This window comes from Rana temporaria, chromosome 4, assembly GCF_905171775.1.
Source record: "Rana temporaria chromosome 4, aRanTem1.1, whole genome shotgun sequence".
NCBI classification, from domain to species: Eukaryota; Metazoa; Chordata; class Amphibia; order Anura; family Ranidae; genus Rana; species Rana temporaria.
This window is the reverse complement of record NC_053492.1, coordinates 341,041,820-341,060,569: the sequence shown is the minus strand read 5'-3', so window position 1 is coordinate 341,060,569 and position 18,750 is coordinate 341,041,820. Positions and strand designations below refer to the sequence as shown.

Below are 18,750 nucleotides of genomic sequence, written 5' to 3'. Positions count from 1 at the left end.
CCAGCGCCTACATGTCTTCTATCATTGGAAAAGCTTTTAGGAGAGCTCTGAGGTCCGAGTCCCCCAGTGCGGGAGGCGGAGCCTTCAGCTGCTCTGGGAGGTTCAGCCACTGGTCGCCGCCATTAGTAGTAAAAATTTTTTTTATAAAAATGCGATAAAACTATCCCCTATTTTGTAAACGCTATAAATTTTGCGCAAACCAATCGATAAACGCTTATTGTGATTTTTTTTTACCAAAAATAGGTAGAAGAATACGTATCGGCCTAAACTGAGGAAAAAATAAGTATTTTTTTTATATTTTTGGGGGATATTTATTATAGCAAAAAGTAAAAAATATTGAATTTTTTTTAAAATTGTCGCTCTATTTTTGTTTATAGCGCAAAAACTAAAAACCGCAGAGGTGATCAAATACCACCAAAAGAAAGCTCTATTTGTGGGGAAAAAAGGACGCCAATTTTGTTTGGGAGCCACATCGCACGACCGCGCAATTATCAGTTAAAGCGACGCAGTGCCGAATCGCAAAAAGTGCTCTGGTCTTTGACCAGCAATATGGTCCGGGGCTTAAGTGGTTAAAGCGGTTGACTTGTTTTAATACTCAAAATAAATTTTACATCATCCAGCTAGGATAGCTGTTATTTCCATTAAATCAAATTACATAAACATAATTAGGACAGTACTGAATCTAAGCTATATCGCCTACTGCACCAAAGTCCCTACACCTGCAATACAAAATGATTATAATTTTACTGGAACAATGGTTATAAGATTAAGTTATTCTACTGTTAAAGCTAACTGTGTGTAAGACAATATTACAACATGTGTACAGCATTCACAATCATATTCTTTAGGTATTGTATAATTTCTTATTTTTGTATGAAAAAAAAAATTGTTTTTCTTAAAGGTTGATAGCTGAAATATGAGAAAATAATTAACATACAGTATAACTTTTTTGATGTTGTGTTTGTAACTTCACTGCTACCTTTTTAATCCTTAACTGCTGTATTTTTAAGGGTTCAAAAGATATATATGACCATGAAATCTCCATTGATGCTGAGCACTACCTTCCTGTAGATGAGACAATGATACCCACAGGTAATATTCTATTTAGTCTAATCAATATGCTGTAGAGAAGGAAAGTAGGCAAGGATAGGTGGAGTAGACCCATTATTTGCTGTGCTGGGTGCTATTAGTGAACTGGTAAAATCTGGTACAAAGGGCTGTTTTAAAGTTAAAGTTATGATTATTTATTTAGTTCAATATATAGAGAACCTATTTTAGTCGTCCTGCTTACAAAGATGCATTTTACAGGCCCTATCACTGCCGCTTATGTAAAAGGCAATCAACAATACTTGTCTTTCGTGCATGAATTAACATTTACACAATGAATGTTGCTTTCTTGCACAGAAGCAATTTTTTTTAATAACAGGAGAAAAGAAAGGGAAAATAAGGTCTGTATTGGGGTACATGAACAGCAAATCTCAAGTGTGGTGTTCTCATGCATAACATAAAAATTAAGCTGACCAAAGCAGCTGCAGGCCTCAATGTGATACCTGCATAAAAGATATAAACTAACATTTTATTTTTAGATACGCTGCAAAAACAAGGCAAACTAAAAGAACCTATCAAACACAGGTACATTTAATACACAACTACAGTAGTTTAGTTTTGTTTTAATTATATAAAAATTGTAGATGCCCTAAACCTCCTACTACAAATAATGAGCGCTTCTGAAATAGGTCAAATAGTAGTATAATATCAAATGCAGTGCATATTGGAAAAAATTAAGGAAAAAATATTTATATATATATATATATATATATATATATATATATAAGTTGAGCTGCTACCATAAGAACTTACTAAAAGCAAGCTAAATGAATATTAAAAGCACACAAAACCTAGATTCTGTGTAGGCAGCGCTACATAAGCCAGCAAAATCCAACGGTATGTTTACAAATCATGTTTTTAAAATCAAGCTCGATAAAATATGGAAGGGAAGTATTAATCATCAAGGTTAATATGCAGTAGTGTGTGCTGTCCCCAGTGGTTATTAAACATTAGCCGTTCTCCTCACACCTCACAGCTTACCTCGCGGTTTTCTCCTCGCACACACAGCAGGTGTGCGGGACAATGAATATCCCCCAAAAATATATAAAAAACATTTTTTAAAAAAAAAATCGCATCTCCTCCGGTGTGGTGAGTCCCCTGGACCCCCCCAGTCAGCGCAGCAGGAGTGGTGTTTTTTTTCTGTTCAGTCTGAACTGGGCCCTGGGAGTTTTTTACTTAAATAATGGTGTCAGTATAGCTTCAGTTTATCTGTAAGGACAGGTGCTGCATGCACCTACATGTTATACACATTATGTAAATGTTCTTAACCACTTAAGCCCCGGACCAAAATGCAGCTAAAGGCTCAGGCCAGGTTTTGCGATTCGGCACTGCGTCGCTTTAACAGACAATTGCGCGGTCGGGCGACGTGGCTCCCAAACAAAATTGACGTCCTTTTTTTCCCACAAATAGAGCTTTTTTTTGGTGGTATTCGATCACCTCTGCGGTTTTAATTTGTTTGCGCTATAAGAAAAAATAGAGAGACAGTTTTGAAAAAAATGCAATATTTTTTAATTTTTTCTATAATTAATATATCACCCAAAAATATATAAAAAAACATTTAAAAAAAAATCACAATAATCGGTTATCGGTTGGTTTGCGCAACATTTATAGCGTTTACAAAATAGGGGATAGTTTTATTGCATTTTTATTAATTTTTTTTTTTTTTTACTACTAATGGCGGCGATCAGTGATTTTTTTCGTGACTGCGACATTATGGCGGACACTTCGGACAATTTTGACACATTTTTGAGACCATTGTCATTTTCACAGCAAAAAATGCATTTAAATTGCATTGTTTATTGTGAAAATGACAGTTGCATTTTGGGAGTTAACCACAGGGGGCGCTGTTGGGGTTATGTGTTCCCTGAAGTGTGTTTACAACTGTAGGGGGGTGTGGCTGTAGGTCTGACGTCATCGATTGTGTCTCCCTATAAAAGGGATGACACATTCGATGCAGCCGCCACAGTGAAGCACGGGGAAGCCGTGTTTACATACGGCTTTCCCCGTTCTTCAGCTCCGGGGAGCGATCGCGAGGGGGTGGCTAGAAACGAATAGCCGCCCCCTCATCCCGGATCGCTCCCAGACGATTTCCGACCGCCGCATGTACCGGGTGGGGTCCCGATCGGACCCCCAACCCACGTCTAGGCAGGGACGTACGGGTACGCCCATCAGCCTGTACGTGCCATTCTGTGGACGTATATATGTAAATGCGGCGGTCGTTAAGTGGTTAAGCTACGGAGTCAGTATCTGGGTCCTTCCCCAACATGCTGGTGATGGCAGCAGGTGTTAGCACCTGGGATTCCCACAGAGGCTTTATTATTGGTCCTGGACACTTTTGTGCCAGGGTGGGGGCAGACTGCAGACAGGCGGGGGTTAAAAAAGAGTGCCCTCTCCCCCTGTTATCCCCTGGGCAATGCTCTGTTATGGAGCCGCGGTCCGAATACCTGGGTCAGTGCAGGATAAGGCATTATGGGTGCGCTTCTCACTGCTGTACAGGACTCTCTTCAGCTGGTTAGTGCAGCTGGGTTTCCATCGAGGGCTCTGTCTTTTTTGGTTCACAAATCAGACCCTTCTGTGTAGGTTTTTTCCTTCTGTGCCCTTATTTGATAATTTCTTAGATGCGGAATGAGAAAAGCCGCTGAGGGCTTTTGTAGTGCCTCACTGCCGGGCAGTTCAGTGCCCCTTTGAGGAGAGCCCTTTCAAGAGGTGGGCTTCTTCTCCAGTGGTGGACCCTCCGGGTGTCATGTATAGGTTATCATTCTCCCTATTGTGGGGACCCCCCTTGTATGGATCTGACTGATAGCAGATCCGAAGTATTGACCCTTTTCATGTTTCCATGCTGGGGTCTGACTTGCGGTCTATTGTGGCCGCTACTCTGGGGTCTCAGTCACTCACGGAGTGAGAATTTTGCACCAGACAGCGGAGGAGCGCCGACTCTCCCTCGAAGTTATTAGGCTAGCAGACCAGCTGGTCCAGGGCCTCATATAGGTCTGTTTCAGAATGGTTTTATGCACACGGTGGTGTAGTGGTTAACTCCATCTGCCTGGAGCTTGCATTGTCGCTCCCTGTATCTGCGTGGGTTTCCTACAGTTACTCCGGTTTCCTCCAAGGGTGTGTGCATACACCTACATAATATTCATACACACTGTGTGTGTATTATTTATGGGCAACCCTCCCAGGCCGTCAAAGGCCCAGCTGGGGGTTTAATCCGTCCCTGGGTGCGTAAGCCGATCACGCCGGCACCCAAATCTTGCCAATGTATGTAGCCTTCCCTCCCTGTCTCTAGGTGGGGGGGCAGCTTGCAGGTTCACAATTCTGTAAAACCTTCCTGCTCTCCGACCAGTGGGTCTGCAGAGTGGTCTCTTCGGAGTACTAGATAGGGTTTCCTCCTATCCACAGAACAACATTTTTTTCCTCGTGTCTTCCTCTCCCGGCCCATCAGTCTGCCTTGGGCAGTGTGGGACTTGCTAAGCTGCGGGGTAATTTTACCTTTCCTGCAGGACGAGAGTTTTTTTTTTTATGGGCCTCAGGCCCTGAATACCTTTTGTGAACGTCGGGTAGTTCCGCATGGAATCCATTCGTTTGGTAGCTGAGCTCCATCCGGGGGGACGTCCTGGCGTCCTCGGACATCAGGAACGCATACATGCATGTCCCGTTTTGTGCATGTCACAGTGTTCTTTCTGTGCTTCATGGTGAGACAGGGTCTCTGTCAGCCTGTGGCCCTCCCTGTCGATCTGGCGTCCGCACCATGGGTTTCCAGCTAGGAGCTTGCACTTATCCTAACTTTGTTGGGACAGCGAGGCTTTGCCTCGTTAGCTACTTGGATGACTTTCTTCTGAGAGCAACTTCTGTCTCAGATCTAGTGGATGGGTTATTCCCATTCGGACCCTCCGAAGATTTGGGTGGGTGTTAAACATTTAGGCCAGAAGGTGTAGCTCAGTGGCAGCAAGCCCGCCTTCCATGTGTGCGACCCAGGGTTCAAATCCTGGGCATGCTAGGTTCCGACTCAGCGGTGGAGTATCTAGGGTTGATGTGGACTCCTCTGTGGCGAAGGTCCTTTTTCCCCTGGAGAAATTGCAGACGCTTCAGTCTGCGGGGAAGGTATTGACATCACGCAATCGGTCTTCTCTCTGGGCACCTGCTGGTCTCCTTCGAGGCGGCAAAATCGCTTGTCTCTGAAATCATCAGAGTCTCTCTGAGTTGGTGACGGAGATCCCTGACTCTTCGGTCCGGGAAGTTGTTTCTTCCTCCTCCAGCCTCAAGAGTTGTGGGGGCACCTGGGGGGTCCAGTCGACTCTGAGTCGCTGGACTTGGATCTGCGGCCACACCTCCCTGTATGTGCCTGCTCTCGTCTGGTCTCGGTAGCTACCCAGGGTCGGGCCTGGCTAGTGCCTGGGTGGGAGACCGCCTGAGACTACCAGGTGCTGTGGACCCTGTCTACCGTTCATTGTCCTACTATTTAAGGTGAGCAGGCTATGCTTCTCCTCGTGGTCGAGGAGGATGCAAGGTCATCCGATCTGGTTTCAGCCGGACAACGGCCGTGGCTTCGGTCTACCTTCAGGTATACCAGCAGGTGGACTACTGGAGTCGCGACTGGTCTTTGTGCTTGGGGTGTTGCGACTCCCTTACAGGGCATGGATCTCCTGGCCGCTCGTCGCCACCGCAAGGGTGTCAAAGTTAGTGGCCAGGTCTAGTGATCTGGTACAGACGCGTCAGTTGCGCTGGTGGCCTTGTGGGGTCTGTATCGACCATTTTTTGCCGTTCCTCCATTGTAGTTGCTTCTTTGAGTGCTCCACAGAGTGGAGGCTTAGGAGATCCCGATGATTCTAATCGCTCGAGCTTGGCCTCGGCGTCCTTGGTACGCCGGTCTCGGGGCACCTGGTAGCGGAGGTACCCTGGTGGTTTCCAGGGCGGGAGGTCACTGTCTCGAGGTCCCATACTTCCTCCTGTTGTACAGTCGCTGACTTGCTCAACATGGCTATTCAGACTTTAAGAGACCGGGGGTCTGTCCAACTCGGTCATCTCAACAATGCTGAGGGCACGGTAGTCTTTTTCCGGAGGATCTACCGTCGTGCCTGGCAGGCTTACATCTCTTGGTGCGAAGAGATGGAGTGACGTCCACGGACGTACTCGGTGCCCAGGGTCCTGCTGTTTTTACAGCTTGGAGTAGAACTAAAAATTGCTTAAAGCACCGTTTGGGGGCAGATTTCAGCCTTGGCTGTGTTCTTTCAGTGGCCTTTTTGCGGCCCGTTCCCCCGGCTGGGTCCCTTGTTTGTGCACAAAGTTTGCCATATGCTTCCCCCTCTTGGCCCATCTCTCCCCCCATGAGTTTTGACTCTGGTGCTCTCGGTTCTTCTGGAACCTTCCTTTTGGAAACATCAGAGAGATTTTCTCTTGACACTGTCTCAGAAGGTGGCCCCTTTAGTGGTCTTTACCTCTGTTAGAGGGGTTTCTGAGTTGGCGGTCTTGTCTTGCAAGCCGCCATGCTTGATCCTCCATAAGGATTAGGTGGTGGTGCACCCGCGACCTTTCCTTCTTTCGAAGGTGGTTTCGGCCTTTCGCCGGAATAAGGACATTGTTCTTCCATCCTTCTGTCCTCGGCCGGCGCATCCTACGGAGGTTGCCTTTCATGCTTTAGGCGTGGTATGTGCTTTGCGTGTGTACCACCCTGCTACGGCTCAGTTTCTGACTCTTTTGTGTTGGTGTCTGGTCCTCAAAAGGACCTGGCGGTCTCGTCGACCACCTTTTCTCGTGGATCAGGTAGGCTGTCATACAGGCATATGCTCTTAAGGGGCGGGCCCCCCTTTCTGGTCACGGCACTTTAGACCAGGGCAAAGTCTCACAGGTGTGCGAGGCGGCAACTTGGTCGCCCGTTCACGCCTTTTTACATGGTTGCTGTGAGTGCATCTTCTGATGCTTTTTTTCGGCCGCTAGTTTTTGCAGGTGGCTGTTTAAAGTTGCACCTCCTCCGTTGAGGAGCTCTGCTTGTTTTGGGGTGAAGTTAAAATTGGTTTTACTGATATATTTCCCAACCCTCATTTTTGACACTGCTTGGGGACATCCCACTTGTCAAGATTTAAGTAGCTGTGTCCGTCCATGGACAATAAGAGAAAATAGGATTTTTTGTACTCCCCGTAAAATCCTTTTCTTTAAGTCCATGGACCGACACAGCACCCACCCCTCATTTTTAGGTTTGTACTGCTTGTTACAAACTGAGGCTGCATGCTGCAGTGAGGAGGGTTATGTCTGGAGGGACCGCTCCCTGGGCGGGGCTGTTCAACTCTGTTAATGTAACATGTATTTAATTATCTAACATGTTTCTGCCTAGTCCTCTCCTGTAAACAGGAAACATAACCCACTTGTCAAGATTTAAGGAGCTGTGTCGGTGCATGGACTTAGAGAAAAGGATTTTACGGTGAGTACAAAAAATCCTATTTTTTACCAGACCAAGCTGGATAATCGGCATGTACTGATGATCGAATCTTGCTCACTGCCTTCTCCTCAGGCTAACTCACTGACGATCAGTTGCTGACAGGTGGATCGGGTCATCAGCTATATAGGCTCGTTCACATGGAGAGGAAAGAAATGAAGAGCTCCATAGCGTAATCCCGTTTGAGATAAAATGTATTAAGTACAAATTCCCCCCTGTAGGTAATACACTTACAATGTAAAAGTAGGCATCAAACATATAGTCACATTCAAAAGAGATCGCGGAGCAGTAATTCCTATGAACAAAGCGGCGAGGTTTTCAAACACTTGCTGTGCTTCTCTATGGATCTAAGACTTGATTAAGGTTTGTCATATAGCCACACTGACGCGTTTCATCATCTAGGACATCATCTGAGGGCTTGACTATACAACACGACTTGCCCTTTTTATATTGCTCAGCATCGTACAATTGGCTCAACCCATCGTGCTTGCCTTTGTGACTATCCTTATAGGTGTTTGCTATGGTAATCTCGGGTTTGTGTGAATTGTCACATCTTCCTTCTTTACAAATGGAGGGATAAGGAACAGGTCCAGGTACCCATCCTTCCACCTTATTGTGCACTCGCGAGTGGTTCAAGTGTCGGGATTGTCATCTTATTTTTAAAAAGGAACATCAACACTGCATCACTCGGTGGTCAGCTGTACATAGCACTGCTCCCTATTAGGGATGAGCCGAACACCCCCCCCGTTCGGTTCGCACCAGAACCTTCGAACGAACCGAACGTTCGCGCAAACATTTTGAACCCCATTGAAGTCTATGGGACTCGAACGTTCGAATTCAAAAGTGCTCATTTTAACCGCTTAACGACCGCTGCATGTATATGTACGTCCACAGAATGGCACGTACAGGCAGATGGGCGTACATGTACATCCCCGACCTTCCCGCGGGTCGGGGGTCCGATCGGGACCCCCCCCGGTACATGCGGCGGTCGGAAATCGTCGGGGAGCGATCCGGGATGAGGGTGCGGCTATTCGTTTCTAGCCGCCCCCTCGCGATCACTCCCCGGAGCTGAAGAACGGGGAGAGCCGTATGTAAACACGGCTTCCCCGTGCTTCACTGTGGCGGGTGCATCGATTGTGTCATCCCTTTTATAGGGAGAAACAATCGATGACGTCAGACCTACAGCCACACCCCCCTACAGTTGTAAACACACACTAGGTGAAACATAAATCCTTCAGCGCCCCCTGTGGTTAACTCCCAAACTGCAACTGTCATTTTTACAATAAACAATGCAATTTAAATGCATTTTTTGCTGTGAAAATGACAATGGTCCCAAAAATGTGTCAAAATTGTCCAAAGTGTCCGCCATAATGTCGCAGTCACGAAAAAAATCGCTGATCGCCGCCATTAGTGGTAAAAAAATTTTTTTTTTATAAAAATGCAATAAAACTACCCCCTATTTTGTAAACGCTATAAATTTTGCGCAAACCAATCGATAAAAGCTTATTGCGATTTTTTTTTTTTACCAAAAATAGGTAGAAGAATACGTATCGGCCTAAACTGAGGAAAAAATAGTTTTATATATGTTTTTGGGGGATATTTATTATATCAAAAAGTAAAAAATATAGATTTTTTTTCAAAATTGTCGCTCTATTTTTGTTTATAGCGCAAAAAATAACCGCAGAGGTGATCAAATACCACCAAAAGAAAGCTCTATTTGTGGAAAAAAAAGGACGTCAATTTTGTTTGGAAGCCACGTCACACAACCGTGCAATTGTCTGTTAAAGCGACGCAGTGCCGAATCACAAAACATGGCCTGGGCATTTAGCTGCCTAAAGGTCCGGGGCTTAAGTGGTTAAAGCCTAATATGCAAGTTATTGTTGTAAAACGGGGTTGAGAACCAGGGTCTTGCCCCAGGGAACATGTATCAATGTAAAAAATAGTTTTAAAAACGGTCATTTTTTCTGGAGCAGTGATTTTAATGATGCTTAAAGTAATTTTTTTTTAAAAAAATTCCTTTAAATATCGTACCTGCTGGGTGTCTATAGTATGCCTGTGAAGTGGCACGTGTTTAGAACTGTCCCTGCACAAAATGAGATTACTATAAGAAAAAGGTAATTTAAAACTGCTTGCGGCTTTAATGTAATGTCTGCTCCCTGCAATATGGATGAAAATCATTGAGAAAAATAGCATGGGGTTCCCCCCCTCCCCCCAGGCCATTACAAGCCCCTTTGGCCCTATATACTTTGAACAGCAGTATACAGGCGGTGCAAACAAGACAGGGACTGTAGGTTTGTTAAGTAAAATCTGTTTGTAATTTTGAACTGGTACTTTTTGTGTGTAGCTCTAGCCATAAAATCTATTTTTAAGCTTTTCTGAAAACATAGAGAAGGGTTATCACCCCTGTAACATTTGTTTTGCTGTCTGTGTGCATCTGTTAAGATTTCAATTCACTTTCTGTCCCGATGACAAATGATTTTTTGAAAATGTGGGTTTTTTAGTGAAACGAGGATTGGTGATAAAGCATCAGTGGACAGGAAACACCTCTTACAGAACAGAATGTCCCTTCCTAGAGGTATATTTCCTCTCACTTCCTGTTGTCTCCTTCCGTTTGCAAGTAGGAGTCGTTTGTAAGTTGGATTTTTGAAAGTAGAGGCCTGCCATATATACTCTGCATAAATTTGGGCCCTAGGTGTTGGTGTTGCCACAACACTGTAAGCCCTCACAGTTAGTCTTGGTGGGCGCTGGAACGCTCTGCTGTGTGAACTATTATATCAAGAATTGTAATTACATGCAAATGTTGAACAGTGGTAGAAAAATTGGGCCTTTGGTGCTGGCGCTGGTGCCACAACACTGCAACCCCTCACAGTTACTCTTGGTGGGCGCAGTAATGGGCCCTGCTGTGAAATATTAGATCAAGAATTGTAATTGCATGCCCCTGTTGAAAAGGGGCAGAAAAATTGGGCCTTTGTTGGTGGTGCTGGTGCCACAACTCTGTAAGCCCTCAGTTACTCTTGGTGGGCACAGGAATGGGCCCTGCTGTGAAATATTAGATCAATAATTTTAATTACATGCCCCTGTTGAAAAAAACTGGGCCTCAACCCCTCACAGATACTCTAGTTGGAGCGCAGGAATGAGCCCGCTGCAAAGTATTGCATCAAAAATTGTAATTACAGGCCCCTGTTAAACAGGGGCAGAAAAATTGGGCCTTAGCCACTGGTGGCGGTGCCCAGAACCAAAAATGTTCTTACAAGCTATCAACATGATCATTGAGGAGGAAAAGCATAGTCACTCAGCATAACAGGATAGTCACTCAGCATCAGCATAGGCAGTCTTGATGGGATCTGACATTAAAAAAAAAAAAAAATATTCAGTTACATCAGCATCAGATGCTTGGTAGCTGGTGGTGATCCAAGCCTGATTCATTTTTATGAAGGTCAGTCGATCAACCTAGTCGGTGGAGAGGTGCACCCTGTGATCGGTTACAAAGCCTCCAGCAGCACTGAATGTGAGTTCTGAAAGAATGCTAGATGCAGGACAAGCCAGTAGCTCAATTGCGTACTGTGCAAGCTCTGGCCAGTGATCCATCCTCAAGACCCAGTAAGCCAGAGGATTTTCGGTGGGAAAGGTGTCCAAGTCTGATCTTGCCCCTAGGTATTCCCGCACCATGTAAAACAGACACTGGCGATGGTTGCTGGAACTGGTCATACCTTGGGGCTGCGGACTAAAAAATTGTCTGAACGCATCGGTCAAACGGCCACGTTCTCCACAGCTCCTTCTGTGACTGACCGAAGCCTCAGCAACACGTTGTCCAGGACCAGGATTTTGTAACCTCCCAGTCTCTGGGAACGCGTTGCACAGACCTTTCTGCAAGGCCTCGTGAAGAAGTTTCATCTTCTGCTCCCTCTGCGCTGGCAAGATAAGGTCCGCAACCTCACTCTTGTAATGTGGATCAAGGAGGGTTGCCAGTAATGATCCCTCTCCTTGATAGCACGAATACGAGGATCCTTGCGCAGGCTTTGCAGGATCAGGGAGGCCATACAGCGTAGGTTTGCTGAGGCATTCGGTGCAGAGTCCTCTGGGTCACTGAGGATGACAGGATCCGCAGCCACCTCGTCCCAGCCACGTACAAGTCCATGGGTTTCTTGGGACTGTAATTGATCCCTTGAAGACTGATGCTGAGTGCTAGGCTCCACCTCCATGCTGACACAATCCTCCTCCTCCTCGTCCTCTTCCTGTGTGATAGGCGGGCAAGCAGGAAAACTGTCTGGATAAAGGGAGCCTTGAGAGGTAAGGAAGTCCTCTTCCTCCCTCTGTTCTGCCTCAAGGGCCCTGTACATTATTCCATGCAGCGTGTGCTCCAACAGGTGAATAAGAGGGACAGTCTCACTGATGCATGCACTGTCACTGCTCACCATCCTTGTGGCCTCAAATGGTGACAGGACAGTGCATGGATCCCTGATCATGGCCCACTGGCGTGGGGGGAAAAAAACAAGCTCCCCTGACCCTGTCCTGCCATATTGGCACAGATACTCATTGATGGCCCTCTTCTGCGTGTGCAGCCGCTGCAGCATGGCCAATGTAGAGTTCCACCTGGTAAGCATTGCACAGATTAGGCGATTCTTGGGCAGGTTGTATTCCTTTTGGAGGTCTGCCTGCCGAGCACTGGCATTATATGACTGTCAGAAATGCACACAGAGTTTCCTGGCCTGCTTCAGGACATGCTGTAAGCCTGGGTACCTGCCCAAGAACCGCTGCACCACCAAGTTAAGGACATGAGCAAAACAGGGCACATGGGTCAGTTGTCCCTGTCGCAGGGCGGAGAGGAGGTTGGTGCCATTGTCGCAAACCACCATTCCTGGCTTAAGCTGGCGTGGCATCAACCACCTCTGAGCCTGCCCCTGCAGAGCTGACAGAACCTCTGGCCCAGTGTGGCTCCTGTCCCCCAAGCACACCAGCTCAAGCACCGCATGGCATCCCTTTGCCTGCGTACCTGCGTAGCCCCTTGAACGCCTACGGAGCACCGCTGGTTCCGAGGACACATCAGCACAGGAAGAGGCCACAGAGGAAGAAGAAGAGGGGTGTGTCACAACCAGTAGTAGAATTTTGGAGGCGGAACAACCTCCAACACTACTGTACCTTGTCCAGCGTCCTTCCTTCCCATCATCCTCTCCCCCTCATCACTGTAAAAAACCTGTCAGTATGCTGCAGCTGGGGGAACATGACTGCCAGATTGCTGTCCTTCTTGGGCACCCCCTCTCTCTGGGCTCACGTTACTGCCTTCCTCTAGCTGTATACCATCATCGGAGCCTTCAAAACGCTGCACATCCTCCTGCAGCATGTACCCAACACTGTGGTCAAACGGTTTGGGGGACTCCTCAGGAGGACATGGTGGGGCTAGGGAAGGAGTGACTGATGCCATTGAGCAGAGGGAAGAGGCCGTGTTGGCAGCTGCTTTGCCAGACAAAGTACCCTGAGCCTGGGTGACAGAAGATGAGGAGGATGAGGACGGCTTGGTCATCAACTCTACCAAGTCTTCGCCATGTTGTGGCTCAACACGGCCAGCTGCCGAAAAAAAGGACGAGCGTGTCCCACGGCCACGTGCTGATGAGGATGCACTGTGTCCACGACCAGCACTGTTGCCTCTAAACGCAGAGCCTGCTTGCCCTCTTTTATCGGCTCGTGACTCTCTGCCTCTCCTTGTTGTCCTTCCAGACATACTAATGGCCTGCAGAGGACACAGACAGTACACCACGTGAAAGTACTTGCAGCAATATCCCCTGCCTGTAGTATTAATATGAGCATATCCCTGTTTCTAGAAGTAAATATGAGAAACACCAGCTTTACGTTAGGTGCACAATGTGCAGAGGACACAGACAGTACACACACCACGTAGCTTGAGGTGCACACTGCAGAGGACACAGACAGTACACCACGTGAAAGTACTTGCAGCAATATACCCTGCCTGTAGTATTAATATGAGCAGATCCCTGCTTCTAGGAGTAAATATGAGAAACACCAGCTTTACATTAGGTGCACAATGTGCAGAGGACACAGACAGTACACACACCACGTAGCTTTAAGTGCACACTGCAGAGGACACAGACAATACACACACCACGTAGCTTTAGGTGCACACTGCAGAGGACACAGACAGTACACACACCACGTAGCTTTAGGTGCACACTGCGGTGGACACAGACAGTACACCACGTGAAAGTACTTGCAGCAATATACCCTGCCTGTAGTGTTAATAGATCCCTGCTTCTAGGAGTAAATATGAGAAACACCAGTTTTACGTTAGGTGCACAATGTGCAGAGGACACAGACAGTACACACACCACGTAGCTTTAGGTGCACACTGCAGAGGACACAGACAGTACACCACTTGAGAATACTGCAGCTAGCACAATCACCTGCCTGCCTGTCAGTAAATTAGGAAGAGCAGATCTAGCTAAACTATACAGTGTATAAGTATATATACAACACCTGGGATGCATATATATCTTCTACACACTGTAACTCTAACTGACTAGCCTGCCTGCCTGCTCTATCTTCATGCAATAAATGACCAATCATCAGCCAGCAATGCACTGCGATGCCGCAGTGAATTATGGGTCGTGACACGCCACTCAAATTTGGCGCGAACGGCCCGTAACGTTCGTATTTCCACGAACTGTCGAACATACAATGTTCCAATTTGAACGTGAGTTCGACTCGAACACGAAGCTCATCCCTACTCCCCATATTACTGGTAGTACAAAGTACATCAGGAGTGCAGCTCGGTGGATCGGCATAACTCATATGGTGGTCAGCTGTATATAGTACTGCTCCCCATATTACTAGTAGTACGATGTACATCTGGAGTGCGGCTCGGTGGATGAGCATAACTCGGCTCACACTTGCCGGCTTCAATGCAATCTAGCCACATTAACGTTCCGATCAGCTCGAATTGGCCGTCAGAGTGGACGCATTGAAATTATCTTTGGGTTGAGCCGCTGTGTAGATGCAAACCAGCATTTAAACATGTTATACTGGTGCTGCGTTATTAATTGTCCAAATACAACAATTATGGCAATAATATCAATTATCTAAATACATCAATTGAAACAATAATAATAATTTTTCAAATAGAGATTTAAGACAGTGGATTCAGAAAAATATGATAAAAACGATGGACCAATAATTAATATTATGGCCATTCACGTACAAAAATATGCCTCAATGGGCTGTATAAAATTTAAATTAAAACAGTTGAAAGAGGAAACTAATTTAACTGGAAAATTGCAATGATAAAAGTCCTATATTAAGTCATAGATTAAGAATATTGATAATATGTTCAAATTAGTCCCTCAAAAAAAAAAAAAAAAAAATATTCAATATAATATACGGCTGGATAAAATCAGTAGACTAAAAGCATATAAGATAGTAATAGTAAATCGTGGTGCACATAAGGGGATCACATCTGACCAAATAAAGAGCTCTGTGCATAGACAATTAAAAATGGTTTATAGCTAAAAATTATTTAAACACAAAATAATTAAATAATTTGTGTATATTCCATATTATAAATACGCTTATTGGATACATTACTTATTGCTATAAACTATCTAATTCCGGGTCAATAATCACTTATAAAACAGTTGACATCAAGTTCAATGTTTATACCAAGCGGAGTTAAAGTACACATAAGAAATATCCATTTCGTTTCTTGTTTGGAGATCTCCCTTACCATGTTAGACCCCCTCCAATTGGGGAGTATTTTATCAATGCCCCAAAATTTTAAGCCGGACGGGTCCTGACTGTGGTATTTTTTAATATTAAGACCGAAACAAACGAAAATGGTTAAAATTAGGGTTGTCCCGATACCACTTTTTTGAGACCGAGTACAAGTACCGATACTTTTTTTCAAGTAATCGCCGAAAACCGATACTTTTTTTTAATGTCATGTGACAGTGGCAGTATTTTTTTATATATATTTTTTTACAATTTTTGTTTTTGTTTTTTTTTGTTGTTTTTTTGGGGGGGGGAGTGAATTGTCAGTGTGTTTGTTTTTTTTGTTTTTTTATTTACATTTTATTTTTATTTATTTTTAAAAATATTTATTGCATTTTTTTTTATCAGCCCTGTTGGGGGTGTTTGGTGAGATATCAGGGGTCCTAACAGACCTCTGAAATCTCGACTTTAAAAAAGAGAAAGGGACGAAGGACACAGATTCCCCAGTCCCTTTCTCTGCAGCCTCAGCTGAAATGAATGGAGGGAAGCTTCTCTCCATTCATAAACTGAAGCATCGTAAACACAGGTTACGATGCTCAGTTATGTGAATGGACAGAGTCAGTGATCACTGACTCTGTTCATTCGGAAAAGGTAGGAGGCGGGTTTAGCGGCTCCTACCTCCGCTCTCCATCCTCACAAATTGAGGGGGGAGAGCGGCACGGACAGGGGGGGGGGGAGAGAAGAGCGACACGGATGGGGGGGGAGAGAAGAGCGACACGGACGGGGGGAGAGAAGAGCGGCACAGTCGGGGGGGAAGAAGAGCGGCACGGAGAACGGGGGGGAGGAAAGACTGCACGGAGCACGGGGGGGGAGGAAAGACTGCACGGAGCACAGGGGGAGGAAAGACTGCACGGAGCACAGGGGGGAGGAAAGACTGCTCGGAGCATTGGGGGAGGAAAGACTGCACGGAGCATGGGGGGAGACTGCACGGAGCACGGGGGGAAGGAAAGACTGCACGGAGCACGGGGGGAGAAAAGACTGTACGGGGGAGAAGACTTGCAACTCCCCTGCCTGCCCAGGTATCGGGTGAGGCATCAGAGCATTTCACAGGTTACGATGCTCAGTTATGTGAATGGACAGAGTCAGTGATCACTGACTCTGTTCATTCGGAAAAGGTAGGAGGCGGGTTTAGCGGCTCCTACCTCCGTTCTCCATCCTCACAAATTGAGGGGGGAGAGCGGCACGGACAGGGGGGGGGGAGAAGAGCGGCACGGATGGGGGGGAGAGAAGAGCGACACGGACGGGGGGGGAGAAGAGCGACACGGACGGGGGGGGGGGAGCGACACGGACGGGGGGGAGAGAAGAGCGACACGGACGGGGGGGGAGAGAAGAGCGGCATGGACGGGGGGAGAGAAGAGCGGCACGGACGGGGGGGAGAGAGGAGCGGCACGGACGGGGGGAGAGAAGAGCGGCACGGACGGGGGGGAGAGAAGAGCGGCACGGACGGGGGGGGAGAGAAGAGCGGCATGGACGGGGGGGGAGAGAAGAGCGGCACGGACGGGGGGGGAGAGAAGAGCGGCACGGACGGGGGGGGAGAGAAGAGCGGCACGGACGGGGGGGGAGAGAAGAGCGGCACGGACGGGGGGGGAGAGAAGAGCGGCACGGACGGGGGGGGGAGAAGAGCGGCACGGTCGGGGGGGAAGAAGAGCGGCACGGAGCACGGAGGGGAGGAAAGACTGCACGGAGCACGGGGGGGGGGAAAGACTGCACGAAGCACAGGGGGGAGGAAAGACTGCACGGAGCACAGGGGGAGGAAAGACTGCACGGAGCACAGGGGGGAGGAAAGACTGCTCGGAGCATTGGGGGAGGAAAGACTGCACGGAGCATGGGGGGGGGAGACTGCACGGAGCACGGGGGGAAGGAAAGACTGCACGGAGCACGGGGGGAGGAAAGACTGTACGGGGGAGAAGACTTGCAACTCCCCTGCCTGCCCAGGTATCGGGTGAGGCAGGGGAAATGCTCGGTATCGGGACTAGTATCGGTATCGGGACATCCCTAGTTAAAATACTGTACTGTACTGGACCCCCCAAAAAGGCCTGGGACTTTTTGAGATGTAGCTGGATTCTACGCATGTCGAAAATGTAAAGCCTTGTCTAAAGTGAATTGTCACATTAGAGGACTGACAGAATTTACGTCTACAGCTAATAATAAAACGTTTGAAATCGCAGAATTCATTACATGTGCGACAACACATGTGGTATATCTGCTCCAATGCCCGTGTAATTTAATGTATGTGGGACGAACTAAAAGGACTTTAAAAAAACAAATTTCAGAACATATATATACAATATAGAGATTGGTTTTAAATATCATAGTGTGTCCTTAAATTTAAAAATAACACCACAATCAGGACCCGTCCGGCTTAACATTTTGAGGCATTGATAAAATACTCCCCAATTGGAGGTGGTCTAACATGGTAAGGGAGATTTCTCCAATTGAGAAACTAAATTAATATTTATCCGCTTGGTATGAAAGTTGAACTTGATGTCATTGTGTCAACTGTTTTAGAAGTGATTATTGACTTGGAATTTGATTGTTTATAGCAATAATTAATGTATCCAATAAGCGTATTTATAATATGGAATATACACAAATTATTTAATTATTTTATATTTAAATAATTTTTAGCTATAAACCATTTTTAATAATCTATGCACAGAGCTCTTTATAGGGTCAGATGTGATCCCCTTATGTGTACCACGATTTGCTATTATATATGTTTTTACACTATCTTATATGCTTTTAGTCTACTGATTTTATCCACTCGTATATTATATTTAATTTTTTTTTTTTGAGTGTCTAATTTAAACATATTATCAATATTCTTAATCTATGACTTAATATAGGACTTTTATCATTGCCATTTTCCATTTAAATTAGTTTCCTCTTTCAACTGTTTTAACTTTATAAAGCCCATTGAGGCATATTTTTGTCCATATGATTGGCCACAATAATAATTATTAGAGCATCGTTTTTATCATATTTTTCTGAATGCAATCCAATCTTCAATCTCTATTTGAAAAATTATTATTAATTGTTTCAATTGGTGTATTTAGATCATTTATATTATTGCTATAATTGTTCTATTTGGACAATTAATAACGCAGCACCAGTATAGCATGTTTAAATGCTGGTTTGCATCTGTACAGCGGCTTAACCCAAAGATAATTTCAATGCGTTTACTCTGACGGCTGATCCGAGATGATCGGAACGTTAATGTGGCTAGATTGCATTGAAGCCGGCAGGTGTGAGTCAAGGTTATGCTGATCCACGAGCCACACTCCTGATGTACATCGTACTACTAGTAATATGGGGAGCAGTGCTATGTACAGCTGACCACTGAGTGGGTTATAACGATCCACACACTGCACTCCTGATGTACATTGTACTACCAGAAATATGGGGAGCAGTGTTGATGTTTTTAAAAATTTTGAAAA

At 45.9% G+C, this 18,750-nt stretch overlaps 1 protein-coding gene across 1 annotated transcript in view; it reads left to right on the top strand.

The window, feature by feature from the left end:
• The window catches only part of GALM (galactose mutarotase), a 143,486-nt gene that overhangs the window by 103,397 nt on the left and 21,339 nt on the right, over positions 1-18,750 (top strand). Inside the window, exon 5 of the mRNA XM_040350779.1 lies at positions 1,011-1,092. Within this exon, the coding sequence (XP_040206713.1) occupies positions 1,011-1,092 (82 nt within the window). The remainder of the gene's footprint in view (positions 1-1,010; positions 1,093-18,750) is intronic.